The 18,450-nt window shown below is 44.0% G+C and overlaps 1 protein-coding gene across 1 annotated transcript in view; it reads right to left on the reverse strand.

Moving 5' to 3' along the window:
• RHAG (Rh associated glycoprotein) overlaps window positions 1–18,011 on the reverse strand; it is a 34,685-nt gene extending 16,674 nt beyond the window's left edge. The window contains exon 1 of the mRNA XM_075598580.1: window positions 17,751–18,011. Within this exon, the coding sequence (XP_075454695.1) occupies window positions 17,751–17,916 (166 nt within the window). The 5' untranslated portion in view covers window positions 17,917–18,011. The remainder of the gene's footprint in view (window positions 1–17,750) is intronic.
• Window positions 18,012–18,450: the final 439 nt, after the last annotated feature.

Raw genomic sequence — 18,450 nt, forward strand, 5'->3', positions numbered from 1 at the left:
GGGATTTGAACCATGCTCCCCTGACTCAGTGTCATTGTTTTCAGAGTCAGGGCCTCTACTCACTGATCTGCTCCTCCAGCTCCTAGCATATTATTAGGTCTACACAATAGAGCCAGTATACTGTACCTTGAAACATTTTGTGTAACTTTACTTATTCCCAAAGAATCCTGATTCTCAGGCAATGCCACCACATATGTATGTAGTCCATTATGGTAGAACCTATAGCGCTGGGAAAGAAAACACAAAAAAACAGATCATAGTGTGATCTGTTGGGAGACCAGCGATAACCCCCCTCCACAGCCTCAAATGGCTGTTCTTTTAGGCAATAGGCTTGAGTGGAACCGGAACCAGCAACAAGAAGGTGAAGAGGGGATCCCACAGGGATGAACGCAGGTGGGACACGTGAGCTAGAGAGAGAAATAGAGCCAAGCTGTAGATGTTGCCTTCTATTCGGTTGATCGATCCAAACATCACTAGAAGAGATGTTAGGACGTTTTATCCCAGTCACGAGTCGTGCACGAAGGAGCACCGGTACAGAGTTAGATGTGGCATCCTTCTATCACAGCCTCTCTAACTGTGCATTACCCTCTAAAAGTTTGTTCCTATAATCGCATTTTGAATACCACATAAAAGAACATTCATCCCCTCTTCACATTCTGGTTGCTGGTTCTGGTTCCACTCCAGGCTATTGCCTTAAAGTGCATCCAGTTTGTGTGATTCTTCAAAGGAGAGGGTTGTCTCTGGTTCCCCCACAGATCACACTATGTTCTGTTTTTTTTTGTCTTTTCTTTCCCAGCACTATAGGTTTTACCTTCCTGGACTCTTGGCTTTCTCTCTGGGTGAGAGAGTGAACTTGACCTGCAAGGACAGATAAGGATTTATTATGGCTTATTCCCCTTGCTTCATTTTCATTGGTGATTTGCTGCACAGTTTTATTATTTATTTCACATATATAGGAAGTAGCTAATTTTACCACACCCTCTTATACAAAAGTTCAACAAAGTATCCCGCCGCTCCTCCGTCTCTTACTGTGCACCCCACAACTGGAACAGTCTACCGGAGACTTTCACAGCCACCACCAGTCTAAGTTCTTTCAAAACTAAAGCTGTCTCACATGTCTCACATTTTAATCTGGTCTGTAACTGTTATATACGCCTTTAATATATATTATCTTTAACTGTGCATACAACATCTTGTATATAATGTACTGTATAACCCATTTACTATGTAACTATGTAACTATTTAACTATGTCATTTCACTCATTGTAACTATGTATTTGTAACCATGTATTTGTCATTATAACTCTGTGCCCTGGACATACTTGAAAACGAGAGGTAACTCTCAATGTATTACTTCCTGGTAAAACATTTCATAAATAAATAAATATACACTGAGGGGAGGAGGTGTGATAAAAAATAGACAATTTAAAGTAACAGTCCAGGTTGCAGTTTCTTTAATGTTTAGTTACAGTATAGGATTGAAGCGTGGGTCTCCGGAGCTGAAATAAATTCGGAGACTGCCTAGTTCCCAGATACTTAAGTCCGTAGGTGATACTTACCTTTGTAGCCCAATCAGAGATGCTACATGCAGAGATAACGATACTCTGTATGAAGGTAAGTATCTCAGGAAGCGGGTGCTCCGCAGGGCAGATATTAATGCAGTTAAGCTCAGGAGACCCCATGCTTCAATTCAATAACAACAACAAAAACCTTACCAAAAAAAACCTAACTACAATTTAGAGTGCTGCTTTAAGAGGAGCGAGGTACCATTCGTGTAGGAACTAATGCATTCTCCTAATTAACCACGCAAATTGAGCTTTTCGTTACCCCTATAAAAATATCCTCCCACTCCTCTAGATCTAATTCCTTCCCCAGGTTCTCCTCCCATATAGACATAAAGTGAGGTTTAACTGTGGAGTCAACAGGGATATAAACGTGTACACTTGAGAAATTAGACCTTTCTGCGCTTCCTTGGGCATAACATAGATCCTCAAACTGGATGAGATCTGAAAAGAGGGCTTTTGAGTTTTTGAATGATCTTAGATGAATGATCTTGAAGAAAATCTAAGAATGGCAGATCCAGGACCCTTGACCCCTGTTCAAACGATCCAACTCCTTTAGACCCCCAAAGGTGAATAATAACAAGACACCTCCTGAATTCTAGACAGTTAAGACCTGGAACAAAGTCCAGATTATTATATCACAAAAACGAGGGACGTTCCCAGCTCTCATGAATGAAAAAATGGGAATAAGCCAAATTAAATTTAATTTGAAAAAATATATAAAGATGAAGCAAAACAACAATCAATCAAGACATTGTGTAAATGTATAACAATTACTGCAATTGTATACTCATGTATAACCCACAGCGTACTAAAAGGCAACACGTGGGGAGGGAGAAACACAGGGAAAGGGAAGGGTAGAGGAAAGGAGATACAGGGGGTAAAGGTAACAGGGGAATAAGGGGGGCAATGTTTCGGGGGTGAGTCCCTTCTTCAGGCCCGTTGCCAGAGGTCAGAATGACTAAAAGTACTTCTTTTTGCCCTCTAGGAAAAAATAACTCCCTAAAACTAATGATCAGATGCAATTTAACAGGAAAATTCCTTTCAAAGCAGGAAACATGCAAGCTCATCTGGGCCGTATATCCCTAAAGGGGTTGTACCTATGACTGCACAATGAGGGGGGAGAGGTAAGCTCCTATTGATGCAGTTTATCTATAAAGAGCAACTCCTTAACCCAATGCACCCTACTAAGGCTCTGAATAATAATCCATAAATTGGAGACCAGTGGGTACGCCTAACGGAACAGTATTGTACCAACGAGCACAAAATAACAAAAGTCCAATACAATAACCATCGATCCACAATGCAAATTGAGCATTAAAAAGTAAAGCATTACGTCCGTTGCAGGGAATCTGTTTCTGCGGTTCCACTGCTCGCTTCTTGCGTGTTGTTGTGGTGGGGATGCTGCTTAAATTTTTTTTAACTACATCTTAGAGTGCTGCTTTAAGAGGAGAGAGGTACCATTTGTGTAGAAACTTTAATGCATTCTCCTAATTAGCCACACTAATTGAGTTTTTAGTTAACCCCATAAAGACATTCTTCCACCCCCTGCTTCTAATTTTTTTTACCCATGTTCTCCTCCCATATAGACATAAAGTGAGGTTTAACTTTGGAGTCAACCAGGGATATAAACTTGTGCACTGGAGAAATTAGACCTTTCTGGGCGTCCTTGGGCATAACCTAGATCCTCAAACTGGGTGGGGTCTTAAAAGGGGGCTTTGAGTTTGTGAATGCCCTTAGATGAAGGAACTTGAAGAAAATCAAAGAATGGCAAAGAATGGCAGAACTAGGACCCTTGACCCTTGACCCCTGTTCAAACGATCCAACTCCTTTAGACCACCATGTTGATAATAACATGACACCTTCTGAATTCTAGATGTTTAAGACCTGGAACAAAGTCCAGATTATTATTCAGCAGCAAAGTTTAGGATTCCCCTAATGTTATTGCCTAGTCTAATGGGCACTGCTAGGGTTTCAATGGCTAGTGCAAATAGGAGCGTGAAAGGAGGCATCCCTGTCGGCTATTGTTTTTTATGGATACAACTTCTGAAGGCATCATTTGGTATCTAGCCCTTACCAATGCTGGATGAAATAAGGCAGACACTGCTTAAAAGACCAAATTGTAAGAATTATTTTTTTCTTATAGAATTTGTGTGTTTTACCTTTCCACGAGTGCTAACCAGTGGAGATTCTCAGGCTATGAGTTTCAGGGGGAGTTTTGTGGCAAAAGTGGTCAGATTGTGTCTAATTAGTTGGGACCTGGAGTTGCTGGCCACCCCAAAAATGTATCCGGGAATCGGGTCATATTCCCAGGGACATATCGACAAATCACTCCAGTCAAAATCCTCACTTGAAAACAGTTACACGACTCACCGCCAGGCTTCCCTACTTCAGCACAGACCAGAAAGGTGAATCAGGGCATAGGGATTTGTATATCCTGGGAACAGTCAAGGTTCCCTAAATTAGTGAGGGTCCCCCAGTATATGCCCAGCTACCCCAGAATCAGTATACAGGTTCTGGGGGTTTCTCCAAATATATATTAAGTTGCAATAAGTTTTATGAAACCTAAGTCAAAGTTTCAGTAAAAGAAAGAGACACAGTCCTGGGAGTGTGCTTAAGCATTTTTTGGTTCCAAGAAAATTAGGTTTCCTTAAGGGAAGGAGCTACAGCTTTGAGATTGCAGCTAAGTATCTTTTCATTTCACGTCAGGAGTTAGAAGAAAAATGGGAAATATTTTTTATGTTTCATAAAATGTTTAATAGCCAATGTGGCTATAAGGTTTCTACAGTCTAACTCAGGATTACAGTGTATGAGGGATATGGCTAGTGGGAATAAAAGTATATAGTCCCATTCTACCCCTTATAGCCTAAAGGACCTAGACACAGAAAAAAGTGTAAAAGTATATTTTTATTAAATTGAGATATTTGTAAATGTATTATACTTATCAGCTGGGACTTTCAAAGACTTACTCTGAGGGGGGCTAGTGGCTACCAATTTGTGGTGCCACTAAGTCTGCCCTAGGTATGTACTTCAAAGTTACAGATGCTGCCAGAGGTGTTAAAGCCATTTGGACAGTATGGTTAGGTGGAGTACCCATGTTCGGGAAACAATGTTAGCCTTCGCGGCCAGCATTTGCCTTCCTAGACTTGGAGGCACCTAACCCAGCGGGTTGCTTCTGAATGACAAGTGGCTAGGGTGACAAACTCACTCATGCCCTTGTTCATTCAGAAGAACCGCTTGCCCTGTTTTGGAAGACTGGCAGCCCTCTGATTGGCTGGTTGTTACGTTCCCAGGCAGATTGGTTGTAGTATTTCATGAATGAATCTGAAATACTATAAGAAACCCAGCAGCCAATCCAGACTTCAGATTTTAAGCGCCAAAACAGCAGCGGTAAATTCAAAGATGCTCTGTGAGAGATGTCAGTGACCCGGCTTCAGAAATTTCAAGGCGAGGATTTTTCTATGTCTGACTTTTCGGGGCCAAGTTCTCAGAATACATCGTAGCGGTCGTGGCTGGAACTGCAAGCCGAAAGGAGTACCAGGACGTTTGGTACTCGCTTCCGGTCAAGGGATTACAGCACCTCCAGAGTGGAAAGAGTGGTGGCATCAGGAACTGCATGCCGAGATCAGTTCCAGGACTTTTCGGGCTTAGTCCCGGTCATCTGAAAGACTGTGTAAAGACTTTATTTTCTGAGCTATGGCAACTAGGAAAGGTTAGTTTTGTAGCCCAGACCCCCAGTAAGTGTGTTTCCTCTTGTTTATTGTAATTCACTGTGTGTACGTCTGTGGAATAAATGACAATTTGTTTTACTTCTTGGTTTTGCTCAGTGATATGATCCTGGTATAAGGGTGTAATTGCCTGGTCTCCCATGACAGTAAGCTCTATGGGGCAGAAAGTGGACTCATGCCTGCAAAAATTCTATGTACAGCGCTGCATACACTGTCACCACTATATAAGAGCGAAAAAATAAAACTATTATATTATTAAATCTCCAATAATAATATGGTTCACATTAGTTTAAGAAATAAATGTTCCAACAACTAAGTCTACCTAGAATGATAGTGAAGATTAGGTCACTTATAGCAATAGCAACATTTAGGAATTAGGAAGAGAAAGTAAGGGGCACATTTATCAAGTTCTGGAATGGGTTATCACATCCGTGCTGCTGTTAGCTCTCTCAAATTAATGGGATTAACTTCGGAATGGGTCTGATAACCTGTCCTGGCACTTGAAGAATGTACTTTACTCCCATATTAGCAGCAGATAATGCTGTGGTTGCTATAGTAATTAGATGATTGAACGATTTCAACAGTGGTTCGCAGATTTTTTTATGCATGTTCTGTAAATTTCTCCAGTGTTGAAATTACACATTGCTTAAAAATTACCAACAATTTAGCATCAATTATACATTTCTGCCCTGTACTCACAGTTTCATCAAGTCATTTTAAGGCCAGACCCTGAAATAGGCATTTAGCTGGGGGAGAGGGGGAGAAGGAGAAAGGGAGAGTGGGGGGTGGGGGAGTGGGGGTGAGAGGGAGAGATGATCTTATTTGCATACACCCTATAGCAAGATTGCATTTTTTCTTGCAGAAAAAACCTGCAACATTTGCATAGTTCGCAAACTCCTTCAAAGGTTTTGCACATCTACAGATGGAATCACATGTTTCTACGGTTACCTCACAACAAAAGAAAAGAACATTTATGGAAGGTCCCATCATTTTTACAGACACAGTCCCTGCCCAGATGAGTTTACAATCTACGATTTTGGTGCCTGAGGCACAGGGAGATATAGTGAACCCCTACGTCAAACTCAGTGTCGTTGTTACCAGAATCTGTACTTTTACTCCCTGAGCCTCCTTCATCTCATTCATGTATGCTTAGTTCCTTCTCATATATACACTTCTCTTTTTTTTAACCTATTTACAGTACTACCAGAGAATGGTCATGATTTATTTTCTACCTTCACTATTATTTTTCACCTGAAACCTCTTTATTTTTCAACTGTATTTTAGTCCTTCAGATTTATTTGCCACTGTGTGATTGTGTACATCCACAAAGTTGCATGTCCAGTGTTGCTAACATTCCTACAGATGTGGCAATAAAAGCACTATTACCTTACAGGCCGTTTTCTTTCCCACGGTTCAGGGAATGTCACAGTGAGTTTCCTGAGACATTCTCATGCCACAGAATCATAGTATGGCTACATCTGTATATCTACATCCTTCCCCCTTTGCCCACTTACATTTTGCTCTAAGCATGTGTAGCCCTGCTTCCTTTCACTAGCAAGCTGCTACTATGTCTCGGGTGAATGAAAGATACAGTTGGTGCACTTGATGAAATACCTGCCGAGCACTGCGGTGCTCGGAACTGCCACGATCTTCAAAAAGAGTCTCTGTGCGTCGACACCGCTCTAACTCTCTCTTTCTCCCTAGGGTCCAGGGCGCTCCCACCCGGACTCTGGCAAATCCAAAGGGGTCTGAGCCCAGACCTCCCTCTCGACAGAATAGTCCCGGTCAAAACTAACAGTACTAGGGGGGGCAGGAACCTTACTAAGGCGATCCCTAGCTCAGCTTGTCTCTAAGGTGACTTGGGGCTAGCTGGGCCTGGGGCACCTGGCCTGCGCCGGGGTGGTACAACCTCCCCTCACAGTCTCTCCGTCTCCTCTCTTCTCCGATCAGCTCTGACTCCATGTGCGTGCAAACACTGCCTATATCTCTGGCAACTCCTCCGCCCATAGGCTAGACTCTCTCACCTGACCCTCCCCGCAGGGCTTCTGGGACAAGTGACTGCTCTCTCTCCCGCCAAATGCACTCTCCTCCATCGCGAGCTTTTGTAACTACTCTTTGCAAGTGCAACCTCCCATTCTTTGGGGTGACTCAGGGGTCGGCGGCTACATCCTCCCCCCTGTGGATTCCAACGACCCCGCTTGGACAATGATAACAACACAACCATTTATATAATGAAAAACACTAATACATTGGTTTCTCTATCAACTTGTACATTTCACTGAACATGATAATCACTGATTGAACCCGGCTGCGAGCCCACTGCTGAGACTCATAATGGGGTGCCCCGAACTGATCATAAGCCAACCTCGTGGGAGGTTGGCCAGCTCTTTGGCTTCTGCGAATTGGCTCTTCTGCTACCTCTTTGGGAGAGTAGCAATTCTCATCGGGTATTTCCAACTCGGCCCTTGAGGGGCGGGGTATGTCTTTAAAGTCTCTTTGTGGCACAAAGCACGGGCTCTGGGGATCTAGCGGCGGACTCACTGGAGTCAGTGTCTCTGTCATGGAGCCAAGGGGCTCTTTGCCCGTAGCTCCTCCGGGAGATGCCCCCGTGGCCGGAAGGCCCCTTTGAGAGGTTCGTTCCTGTGAATCTTCCATACTTTCCTGTCCTGATGACAGTTCCCCACTTAGGGGAGATGTAGGCCACTCTAAGTCTCCTTCTTCTATTTGGGGAATAGGGAGCAGATGATTTCGATGCCACGTCTTTATCCGACCCTCCGAGTCTTTTATCCGGTAGACTGGAAGGCCAGGCATTTGAGAAACTACTTCGTACACCCCTTCCCTCCAACGGTCAGCCAACTTATGTTTTCCCGGTACTCCCAGGTTCGGAGCAGTATGGCATCACCAGTTTTAATGTCTCTATGTTTTACTTTGTGATCATAGCGCCTTTTGTTCCCGGCATTCAATTTTTCGGTGGATCTCTCGGCTTGCCCATAGGCCTTCTGTAGATTCTCTTGCAATCTTTGTACATAGCGAAAATGGGTGGAATTGTGCACCCCATCGGTGGAAACTCTTAATTGTATATCCACTGGCAGACGGGCTTCACGGCCAAACATAAGAAAGTAGGGCGCGAACCCAGTAGATTCGTGTCGGGTGCAATTATAAGCATGGACTAGAGTTTCCACATGGCGACTCCACTTAGTCTTCTCTACACCTGTTAGCGTGCCCAGCATGTCCAGCAGAGTGCAATTGAAACGTTCCGGTAAAGCATCACCTTCTGGGTGGTAAGGGGTCGTACAGGACTTTTTAATGTGCTAGAGGTTCAGCAATTCTTTTATTAGTTTACTTTCAAAGTCCCGCCCCTGGTCGGAGTGCAGACGTTGAGGTAACCCATAATGCATGAAATACTTCTCCCAGAGAACCTTAGCCACTGTAATAGCTTTTTGATCTTTGGTCGGAAAGGCCTGGGCGTAACGGGTATAATGATTAGTGATGACCAGCACGTTCCATATACCATGGGTGTCGGGTTCGATGCACAAGAAGTCCATGCAGACTAAATCCATAGGTCCCGTACTCTTTAGATGGCCCAGGTGGGGTAGAGTCTTGCGTTGGATACACCGCACACACCTACGACAGTGATGCTCCACGGATTCTCTCATTTTTGGCCAAAAAAAATCTATCTCTCACTAGTCCGAAAGTCTTGTCTACCCCCAGATGTCCGTGTTCATCATGGAGAGCTTTCAACACTAAGTATTGTAGTCGTTTTGGTAACACTAGTTGGCGGCGACCCGGATGGTCATGATACTTCACCACTCAGTACAACAGCCGATCTTGGATTTCAAATTTGTCCGCCTCCCGCATCAGTATACCTCCGACATCCCCCGGAGTCTGGCGAAGCAGGCCCCATCGCTTTTGTCGAATGGCATCACAGATAGTCCCTGCGACCGGATCTTGTTCTTGGTAACGTACCATGTCCTCCCAAGCAATGATCTGATCGGGGGTAACATGCATCCCACTCGGGTCACGATAGGCTTCAGGTATAGTTGTAGAGGTGCACCCTAGGGAGTCAGCCACCCGTAATTCCGAAAAGGCTACTTGCTCATCTATGATGCCTGCCGTGCCACAGAGTGCTCTTATTCTGGGCCCGGGGATCTCTTCCCACTGATCTTCGTCGGTGGTAGGGATCAACCCCAGTCGCCTCGACAGGGCGTCAGCTCCAATGTTCAATGGCCCAGGTTTGTATTTCAAGGTGAAGTTGTAATTGAAGAGCGCGGCCAACCAGCGATGTCCGGTCGCATCAAATTTGGCTGAGGTCATGATGTAGGTGAATCAAATTTGGCTGAGGTCATGATTGTCGGTGCGTACTTTGAACGACACCCCGTACAGATAGTCCCGAAGTTTATCCACTATGGCCCACTTAAGGGCCAAAAATTCGAGCTTGTGTACCGGATAGTTCTGCTCACTGACTGTGAGACTGCGGCTGATATATGCTACGGGTCACAACCCCTCGGGATATTTTTGATGCAACACGGCTCCTAGGCCGCTCAGGCTGGCATCCACGTGTAGGATGTAGGGTTGGTCGGGATTGGCGTAGGCTAAGACCGGAGCAGCCGTCAGGCTCTGCTTCAGGTCGTGGAAGGCTTGGTCGCACTCGGGGGTCCATTTATCCCCAAAGGGCTGATTGGCAGAGTGGTTCTTTTGACCCATTTCAGACGGGTATATGCGGAGCAGGCTGTTGAGGGCTTTGGCCCTACGTGAATACCCTTCCACAAATCGCTGATAGTAGCCACAGAAACCCAGGAATGAGCGCAGCTCCCCCACATTCTCTGGGCGAGGCCAGTTAACGACAGCTTCTATCTTAGCGGGATCAGTGGCGATTCCGGCGCCGGACACTATGTGCCCTACATACGTTACTGAGGTCCGGCAGAACCGACATTTGTCCAGAGAGAGTTTGAGGCCTTCTTCGGACAACCTATCCAGTACCTTCAAGAGACGATTCTCATGCTCTTCCAGGGTTTTCCCGAAGACTATGATGTCATCTAGGTACACCAGGCATTCTCGGGGGTTGAGGTCACCCAACGTCTTCTCCATTAATCGCTGGAAGGTGGCGGGTGCTCCGCATATGCCTTGGGGCATGCAGGTGAACTGATAAAACCCCAGGGGGCAGACGAAGGCTGTCTTTTCTTGATCATCTGGGCTCATCTGGACTTGATAGTACCCAGACCGTAGATCCAGTACGCTGAACCACTGGCTCCCGTGTAGGGTATCGAGGATCTCTTCTATACGAGGGAGGATATACTGGTCCGGCACCGTCCGATTGTTCAGCGTCCGATAATCTACACACAGCCTCACAGTTCCATTTTTCTTTCTCACCACCACTATAGGGGAGGCGTAGGGGCTTCGGGATTCAGTGATAATCCCTGCGGTTTCCATGTAATGGATAGCGACCCTCACATCCTCCACATCCCTAGGAGCGAGTCGGCGAGAACGCTCTCTGAAGGGCTTCTCATCCATCATGCGAATGGTGTGCTGGGCGTTGCGGCTACACCCCACATCAATCTCCCCGGTAGAGAATACGGATCATTTCTTTCTAGTTGCACCTGTAACCGGTCCTTCCAGGTTCCAGGTAATTAGGACGAGACAAAATCGAAGTCCAGGGCCATCCCTGTTTCTTCCACTCGGGTCGTATTTACTTGCAAGGCTTCTTCCACTGAACTAACAGGATAGATTCTTCCTATCTGCTGCCCCACATCGATGACCAGGGGGAAGGGTGATAGATTCTGCACCATCACATCAATCCGTCTAGGAATGGCGCCCTGCCAATGGCGGAATTCGGGTACGAGCCGATACCCTCGCCTCACATCCTCTCCGGGGGTACTCTCGAGTGAGAATTGCTGGTCTTCGGCTAGGCACTCCGCATAAGCACACCAAGCGGAAATTCTTTGCGTTTCTCCAGGGAAAAGCTTTGTCCACCCCTTCCGTCCACAGAACAATAGTCTGTAGTCATCTGAAGGAGGGGAAGGCTGGGCTGGGTCGGATAGAACCAATTGCAGCTGTAGACTGGACATGGGGAGCTTTTTAGTTTCATGTACATAGGCCCGGATGACCGCTTGTACAATATCAGCATTGGTACCGAGGATAATAGGGTACTTGGGGGTGTCTTGGGGTTCCGGACAAACCAAGGCATCCACCTTCATGGGGTGAGATTTTCCCGTGTTGAGCTGTTGTATTTCCAGATCCACTGTCACTAATCCGTCGATGGGGTAGTCGTCGTTGCTCAGCCCGCGTACCTTGATGTGGTCCGCTGGTCGCAGCGGACGCTTCTGAAGATGACGATCATAGAACCCTCTGTATATGATGGTGACTTGGGATCCGGTGTCTAGTAGTGCAGAAGAGTAGATTCCATCCACTAAAACCCGGATCAACGCTACCGGTCCCACCCGACTACCATCTTCTACCGGTTTGGCGCCTCCGGATGGGGTTCCGTCTGTGTCTGCATCCATCACATACACCCCGCAGACCATAGCCTGGGACGGGATCTTCTGGGGTGAGGGGCTCCGGGGTCGAGAAGTGCCCAGACGGCAATCGTAGGATAGATGCCCCCGCTTCCTGCACTTGTAGCAGGACATATCTCTGGGGGTAGCCCGGCGATCAGGCGGAGGGGACGACCGTCCCGCGAAAGTCGGTTTCTCGGAGCCAGGCTGGTCCGGTGGTTCCTCTTTCTTCTCCGTACTTCCTCGGGATTTAGCGCTACCGCTAACTTTCGGCCTCTGAGGGGAGTGAAGCATTAGATGCGTCTCGTGTTCCTTCACCTGTTGCAGTAGTTGGATAAACGAAGGGGGGGGGGGCCCAGGTGAGGTGATCACGAATCATGCTGGCTATTGGGTGAGAAGGACTGGATCCGCGGAGGTACTACTTCCGGAGATACTCATTCATCTGGGAGGGTAGCACATATTTATAATGCAGCAGCGGTCCGAGAGATATTTGCAAACGGTATATATAGGCGGATAGCTATTCCCCCTCCTTCTGGTTTACGGCATAGTACTTGGCCCACAAGGCCCCGTCATCCTCTTTCGCGCTATAGGCTTCGGCCAGGAACTCTATCATCAAGCGAGAGATTAGATCGGGGTACTGTTCGCGGTGTATTCCGATCAGAGTGGCCACCGGGGGCCGCAGGCACTCCATGAGTCTCTGTCTTTTTACTACATCGGTGCATGACCACTCTTCCATCACCCACCGTGTGTGCTGTTTCCACGTTTCTACCCCATCTTCCCCAGTAGGTACAGGGAGGGTCCCCGAGAAGGCTTTTAGCTTCCGGTAGTTCTGGGCGTGGGTGTCTAAGGTAAGCGCTTCGACTAGCGGCGGCAAACTGGGGGACTAGAAAACTGATCTATCTTGTCATTTAGTTTTTTTAGCATATTACTACTCACTCCAGCCTCCATGGATGCGCTGGATCCCGGGTCACTGGACATGGAGCGGCAGCTATCGACCTCACTCTCCGCATAGTGAATCAAAGGGAGGATGGGTCATCCTCATCCAACGGACGTACGAGGGGATCTCGGAGGGGGTAAACGAAAGGACTACCGCCGGGTGGTGCATCAGGCAAGACCAGGGATTGCGGAACAGCAGATTCGAGCGCTAACAGGTTACGCCGACAGTCCACAAGTAAGGTATTCCACTTGGAGTCGTGATCTACCATTACATCTACCAGGCCAGCTTTGGCAAAACCCGGGAGTTGTCGCAAGGCCGTCTGTAAAGTCTCTAAGGGTAAGGCCATGGGTACTCGGGCCAGCGCTACGGCGCGACGAGTAGGCGTGCGTACTTGACGGGCCCAGTCTCGTATCTCGTGACGGGTGGGCAAAGCCATGGTGCTCACAATTTAGGTTCGAGGGGCACCCCAGGTCTGAAATCTCAGCAGCGCCTCCAAATGTAGCCCTGCTTCCTATCACTAGCAAGCTGCTACTATGTCTCGGGTGAATGAAAGATACAGTTGGTGCACTTGATGAAATACCTGCCGAGCACTCCGGTGCTCGGAACTGCCACGATCTTCAAAAAGGGTCTCTGTGCGTCGACACCGCTCTAACTCTCTATTCCTCCCTAGGGTCCAGGGCGCTCCCACCCGGACTCTGGCAACTCCAAAGGGGTCTGAGCCCAGACCTCCCTCTCGACAGAATAGTCCCGGTCAAAACTAACAGTACTAGGGGGAGCAGGAACCTTACTAAGGCGATCCCTAGCTCAGCTTGTCACTAAGGTGACTTGGGGCTAGCTGGGCCTGGGGCACCTGGCCTGCACCGGGGTGGTACAAGCTCCCCTCACAGTCTCTCCGTCTCCTCTCCTCTCCGATCAGCTCTTACTCCACGTGCGTGCAAACACTGCCTATATCTCTGGCAACTCCTCCGCCCATAGGCTAGACTCTCTCACCTGACCCCTCCCCGCAGGGCTGCTGGGTCAAGGGACTGCTCTCTCTCCCGCCAAATGCACTCTCCTCCTTCGCGGGATTTTGCAACTACTCTTTGCAAGCGCAACTTCCCATTCTTTGGGGTGACTCAGGGGTCACGGCTACACATGCACAAGTATTAACGTAACACTCTCACTAAAAGGTTGCACACAGAAGCTGCATTAAAATGTGACATTCTGAATTTATTATTCATAATAAATTCATTATTTATTCATAAATGGATAGCAATATTCATCTTCTTTGCCAACATGAAAATGTGCTAACTCAGCGGTAAATAGCCCTCATAATACAAATAAATTAAACAGATGGGGTCAGGGGGTTCAAAAAAGTAGTGTTATTGGTACCCGACCAAATAATTATCTGAGGTTGTAAATAATGAAGTACAGTAGTAGTTCTTACAACTTTGTTCCATTACATTTTGACAACTAAGTAAATATATTTTAAGATAAACATGACAAATATTATAATCATTTAAAGTTATTTTATGTGCCACACTACAAATAAACAAAAATTGCTCACTTAGCCATTAAATATATTAGATCACTAGTATTTTACTCATCTATTATAAAAATAGGACTTGCCCGCCCTAATGTACTTCAAAATATCTAATACCATCTTATGGTATCAGATGGAAGCATTGCTATAAACAAAGCTTGTACAGGGGCGAGTAATGGAAGTTATCACTCTGCACATTCTTATTTTCAGAAACCCTGCCCTGCCCAAAGCCGCCGCTTAAACTCTTTTTCAAAAGAAACATTTCAAGGGAAGCTAAACATGTCAAGGAAATTGCCATTTTTATATGTACAGCAAGGAGTCAATGGAATCAATTAAAGTCATTCTAATAACTTAAAGAAGTCATGATGCATCCAACGTTTCGGTGCATAAAAGCACCGTCATCCCTGATGAAGATGCTTGTACTGTATGCATCAAAACGTTGGATGCCTCATGACTTCTTCAAGTTATTAAAATGACTTTAATGATTCCATTGATTCTCTTTTTTTTCTGTTGTGCTTGACCCTGACGTATTTGATTATTCCTCTATCTTGACCAAGATATATTTTGTCCTAGCACATGTTTTGCTGTTCTTGAGTTTTAAGGCCCCTAGTTTGGGGCATCCCAATTTGCTGGATTCTGATTTCTTTTTTCCTCATTCTGTACCATATATAAAGTCTGAAATTAATTTTAAGGCTGGCAACCACCAACACACGTCAGTCCATCCAAAGAAACCATGTAATAATAATATTATAATAAATATTATAATATATATAACATAAGAATTAAAACATAATATATTCATAACAATAACCTAAATGCTGTCTTCAAACGAACAACAGAATTTTGATGCATTATTAGTCTAATCAAATGTATAGAAGAAAACGTCAAAATACCATTGTTGTTTGTGATAGAGGTGTTGATACATTTCTTTCTATCCTCAATAAACTTCTAAATTGTTTGGTTATCCAAAAATGTTATGCATACATAGACTGTGATGAAGTGTCAAATGTTAATAACAAAATAATGTTAATATTGAAGTCATTAATAATATGAGGAGGATTCTACATTTTCTTAGAAATTTCCATAATGAATCACAAACAATAAAAATATCTGATTTCCATTTAGCACTTTTGCTAATGTTGTAATTTTTTCCCTCGATCTGAAAACCCCATTGACGTACTGTATTTAATGTATACTGTAGGTGTGCTGAGGTGGAATTTGATTGAAATTGATAAAGTAAAGATTTTCTGTTGAGAAGAGATGGGCAAAACTGTCAAAATCCATTTAGCGGAATTTCCCGCGCTTGCTATTTAAAATCCATTCCGCGGTGCAAAATCCGTTGGCATATTGTTCCAGTTTAATCCGTGCAGATTAATAAAACACCTTCATTGGATACAGTGAGGGAAGGGGTTGGAGGTTGAGGGCGTGCCCATTCATTTGCATTGGGGTTATCTTTGCTCCCTTTGAGGGCACAGGTAACCACACTGGCAATGAATGGGTTTGTTGGCTAGTATTGGGTTTTACTGTTTATTGGGAGTAGTGGGGGTGGGTAAAGGTGGTATTTGGCCATGGTGGGTGTTTATGCAAACCGGGTGGGTAGCGGGAGAGGTTAATCCCTGCATTACTTTTACGGGCGTTTTGGCTGTTAAACCATGCGGTATGTCACTTTTTAAAGAAGTGGTTTAGTAGAAGTGAGTAGCAATAAAGAAGAGGGTTTTTTCATTCCGCTTCTTTTGAACATGCAAAATTGTGCGGTTTTGCAATGACAATTTCGGAACTACTAAAATAAGACCCTAAATCCAGCTAAATCTGTATTTTAGTATTTTCCTGCTTATTTGGGGGGGGGGGGGTTCTTCTCATAATTTGGTAAAATGCAAAAAACAAAACCAAGCAAATCGGGTTTTGGCAAAAAAGAAACGCGTTTAGAAAACAAAACAAAACAAAAACACAATAACACTTCAATGTTAGATTCCATCTATAATAACCAATTTTTTTGAAAATATTTATATGGTCTAATTCATAAATGAACTGTGCACAATATTTTTATAGATAAGCAGCAAAAAGCAAGTTATGTTCTTTAAAAGCTGTACAGCAAAAGATAACAAATTCAGTTTTATAGGCTGCAAGAGACATTGTACAGTGCACTTCAAGGAGGAACCTGTCTAGTATCAAAAGCTCTGCTCACTATAATTGAATCTACGAAGAACTCTCTCAGTTGATTCCCTAAATGGTGTCACAACCTACAGTACAATAAATCTTATGTTTTATAAGGAATGTAAGGGATGTAACTTCCAGGTTTTTTTTTAGCATGTTCTTGTATAGTTATATATAGCGCTTTACAGAGACATTTTGCAGGCACAGGTCCCTGCCCCATGGAGCATACAATCTATGTTTTTGGTGCCTGAGGCACAGGGAGATAAAGTGACTTGCCCAAGGTCACAAGGAGCTGACACTGGGAATTGAGCCAGGTTCCCCTGCTTCAAAACTCAGTGCCAGTCAGTGTCTTTACTCACTGAGCCACTCCTTCTCCCTACTCTCTACCGCTCAATAATACCCATGATGTACGTGAGTTAAGAAAAATAACCATTCCATTAATTTCTTATTAGAAAATACAAAATGAAAGAGCAACAAACATGAAATCAAAATGCTTGTACAAACTTTACACATAACATTATTACATAGCAGAAACATGTATACCAAATGCAATAGAACTAGCAGGTTCTGTGTATTCTAGCAGTGTAGGAAACGAAAACACATTTTAAAAGGTCAACGATAATGTAGGTGATGATGTGTACCAAGGATGTATTGTTTGTAAAAACAAAAGTTACACATTATACTATTGGACAAGCAATCATTTAAGAGGAAATCCTGCTTGGTGCGCGTAATTATTATAACTCATGCTCTGCCTGTAGTGGAGTATTTCCTGAGATAAGAGTATCCTCGCTATCAGTAGCTATATTCCTCATCAACTGCAAAAGGAAAAACAACTTTTGGTCTGTAAAATTTGGCTAATTTTAGAACATGATTAATAAAGAAAACAAATAACATATAACTCACATTTTTAAATGTTGTTTTAGAATATTTCAAAAAATTGAAGTACACATTTGCTAGAACAAATATATATGCAAAATTATATTATAGACAAACTATTTCAAATGCTTAGTATACATTTAGCTAAAATATTCTGTTAACATGGGACTGACCTTCATTGTCATTTTTACTGTGCAATAAGTAGTAACGTTTCTTTAAAACAAATTTTTTTTGAAGCAATACAGTATGTAATATCCTTAAAAAAAACATTTTTAAGCATTCAATACTATATATATCTGAGTATTTCTTTATGAGCATCAATAGTGTAAACACTTTTCAATTTAAAATAAAAGCAGTTTTGTTGTAGCATTACAATAACTATATTCCGAGATTAACATAAACTACTGTATATTGCACCAATTACATTTGCATTAGTGAGTAACTAGTAAAACTTCCACCCACTAGAATAGAATACTTACAAGGATACAGTGCAATGAACGTGTCAGTTGTTCCCGTGGAATTCTGAGGTATTTTGAAATGTTGTGTATCATACTTCACAAATATTCCGAATAAAATAATTATGAGGATCTGAAGCCCCAAAGCTAGAATTGAAAATTTAAACCTCATGTTGGTGGCAAAAGTCATGGCCAATCTTGAGCTAATTCTTTGAGACCTTAAGTCTTGCAAACTGACTGCAACTGCAACTGACTGATAAAGTGATGCTATGCAGCTTGTATTTGGTGGGTTGCATGTGCAGAAGATATGAATGACTTGACAGAAAATAAGGGGTCTGGTCAGCGTGTCACTCCCTCCATGGGAGGGATAAGCAAAGGAACTCTATGCTCAAAAAGATACTCTGTATTAGATGAAACCATCAGTGCTGAAAAAAGTGTAAGTGATGGTGCACCTTTTCTCGCTTGTTTAAGAAACAATTCTTATTAAAAAAAAAAGAGTTTACAGAAAGGTTTCTAACTTAAATAACTTTCAAATATCTTCTGAACTGGACATTCTTTGCCATTTTTAATAGGTTAAGTGAAGAATATGTTGTTTCAGCAATGTATAAAAGATTGTACTTTTTAAGCCAATATTGTACAGTATGAATGGGACTACAATATCACAGTGACACATACCGTTTCTGCCCAGGGAATGGTTTAAACGGTGATTTGAAGTTACTTTGCT

The sequence above is a fragment of the Ascaphus truei genome, chromosome 4, assembly GCF_040206685.1.
Source record: "Ascaphus truei isolate aAscTru1 chromosome 4, aAscTru1.hap1, whole genome shotgun sequence".
In the NCBI taxonomy this organism is placed as follows: domain Eukaryota; kingdom Metazoa; phylum Chordata; class Amphibia; order Anura; family Ascaphidae; genus Ascaphus; species Ascaphus truei.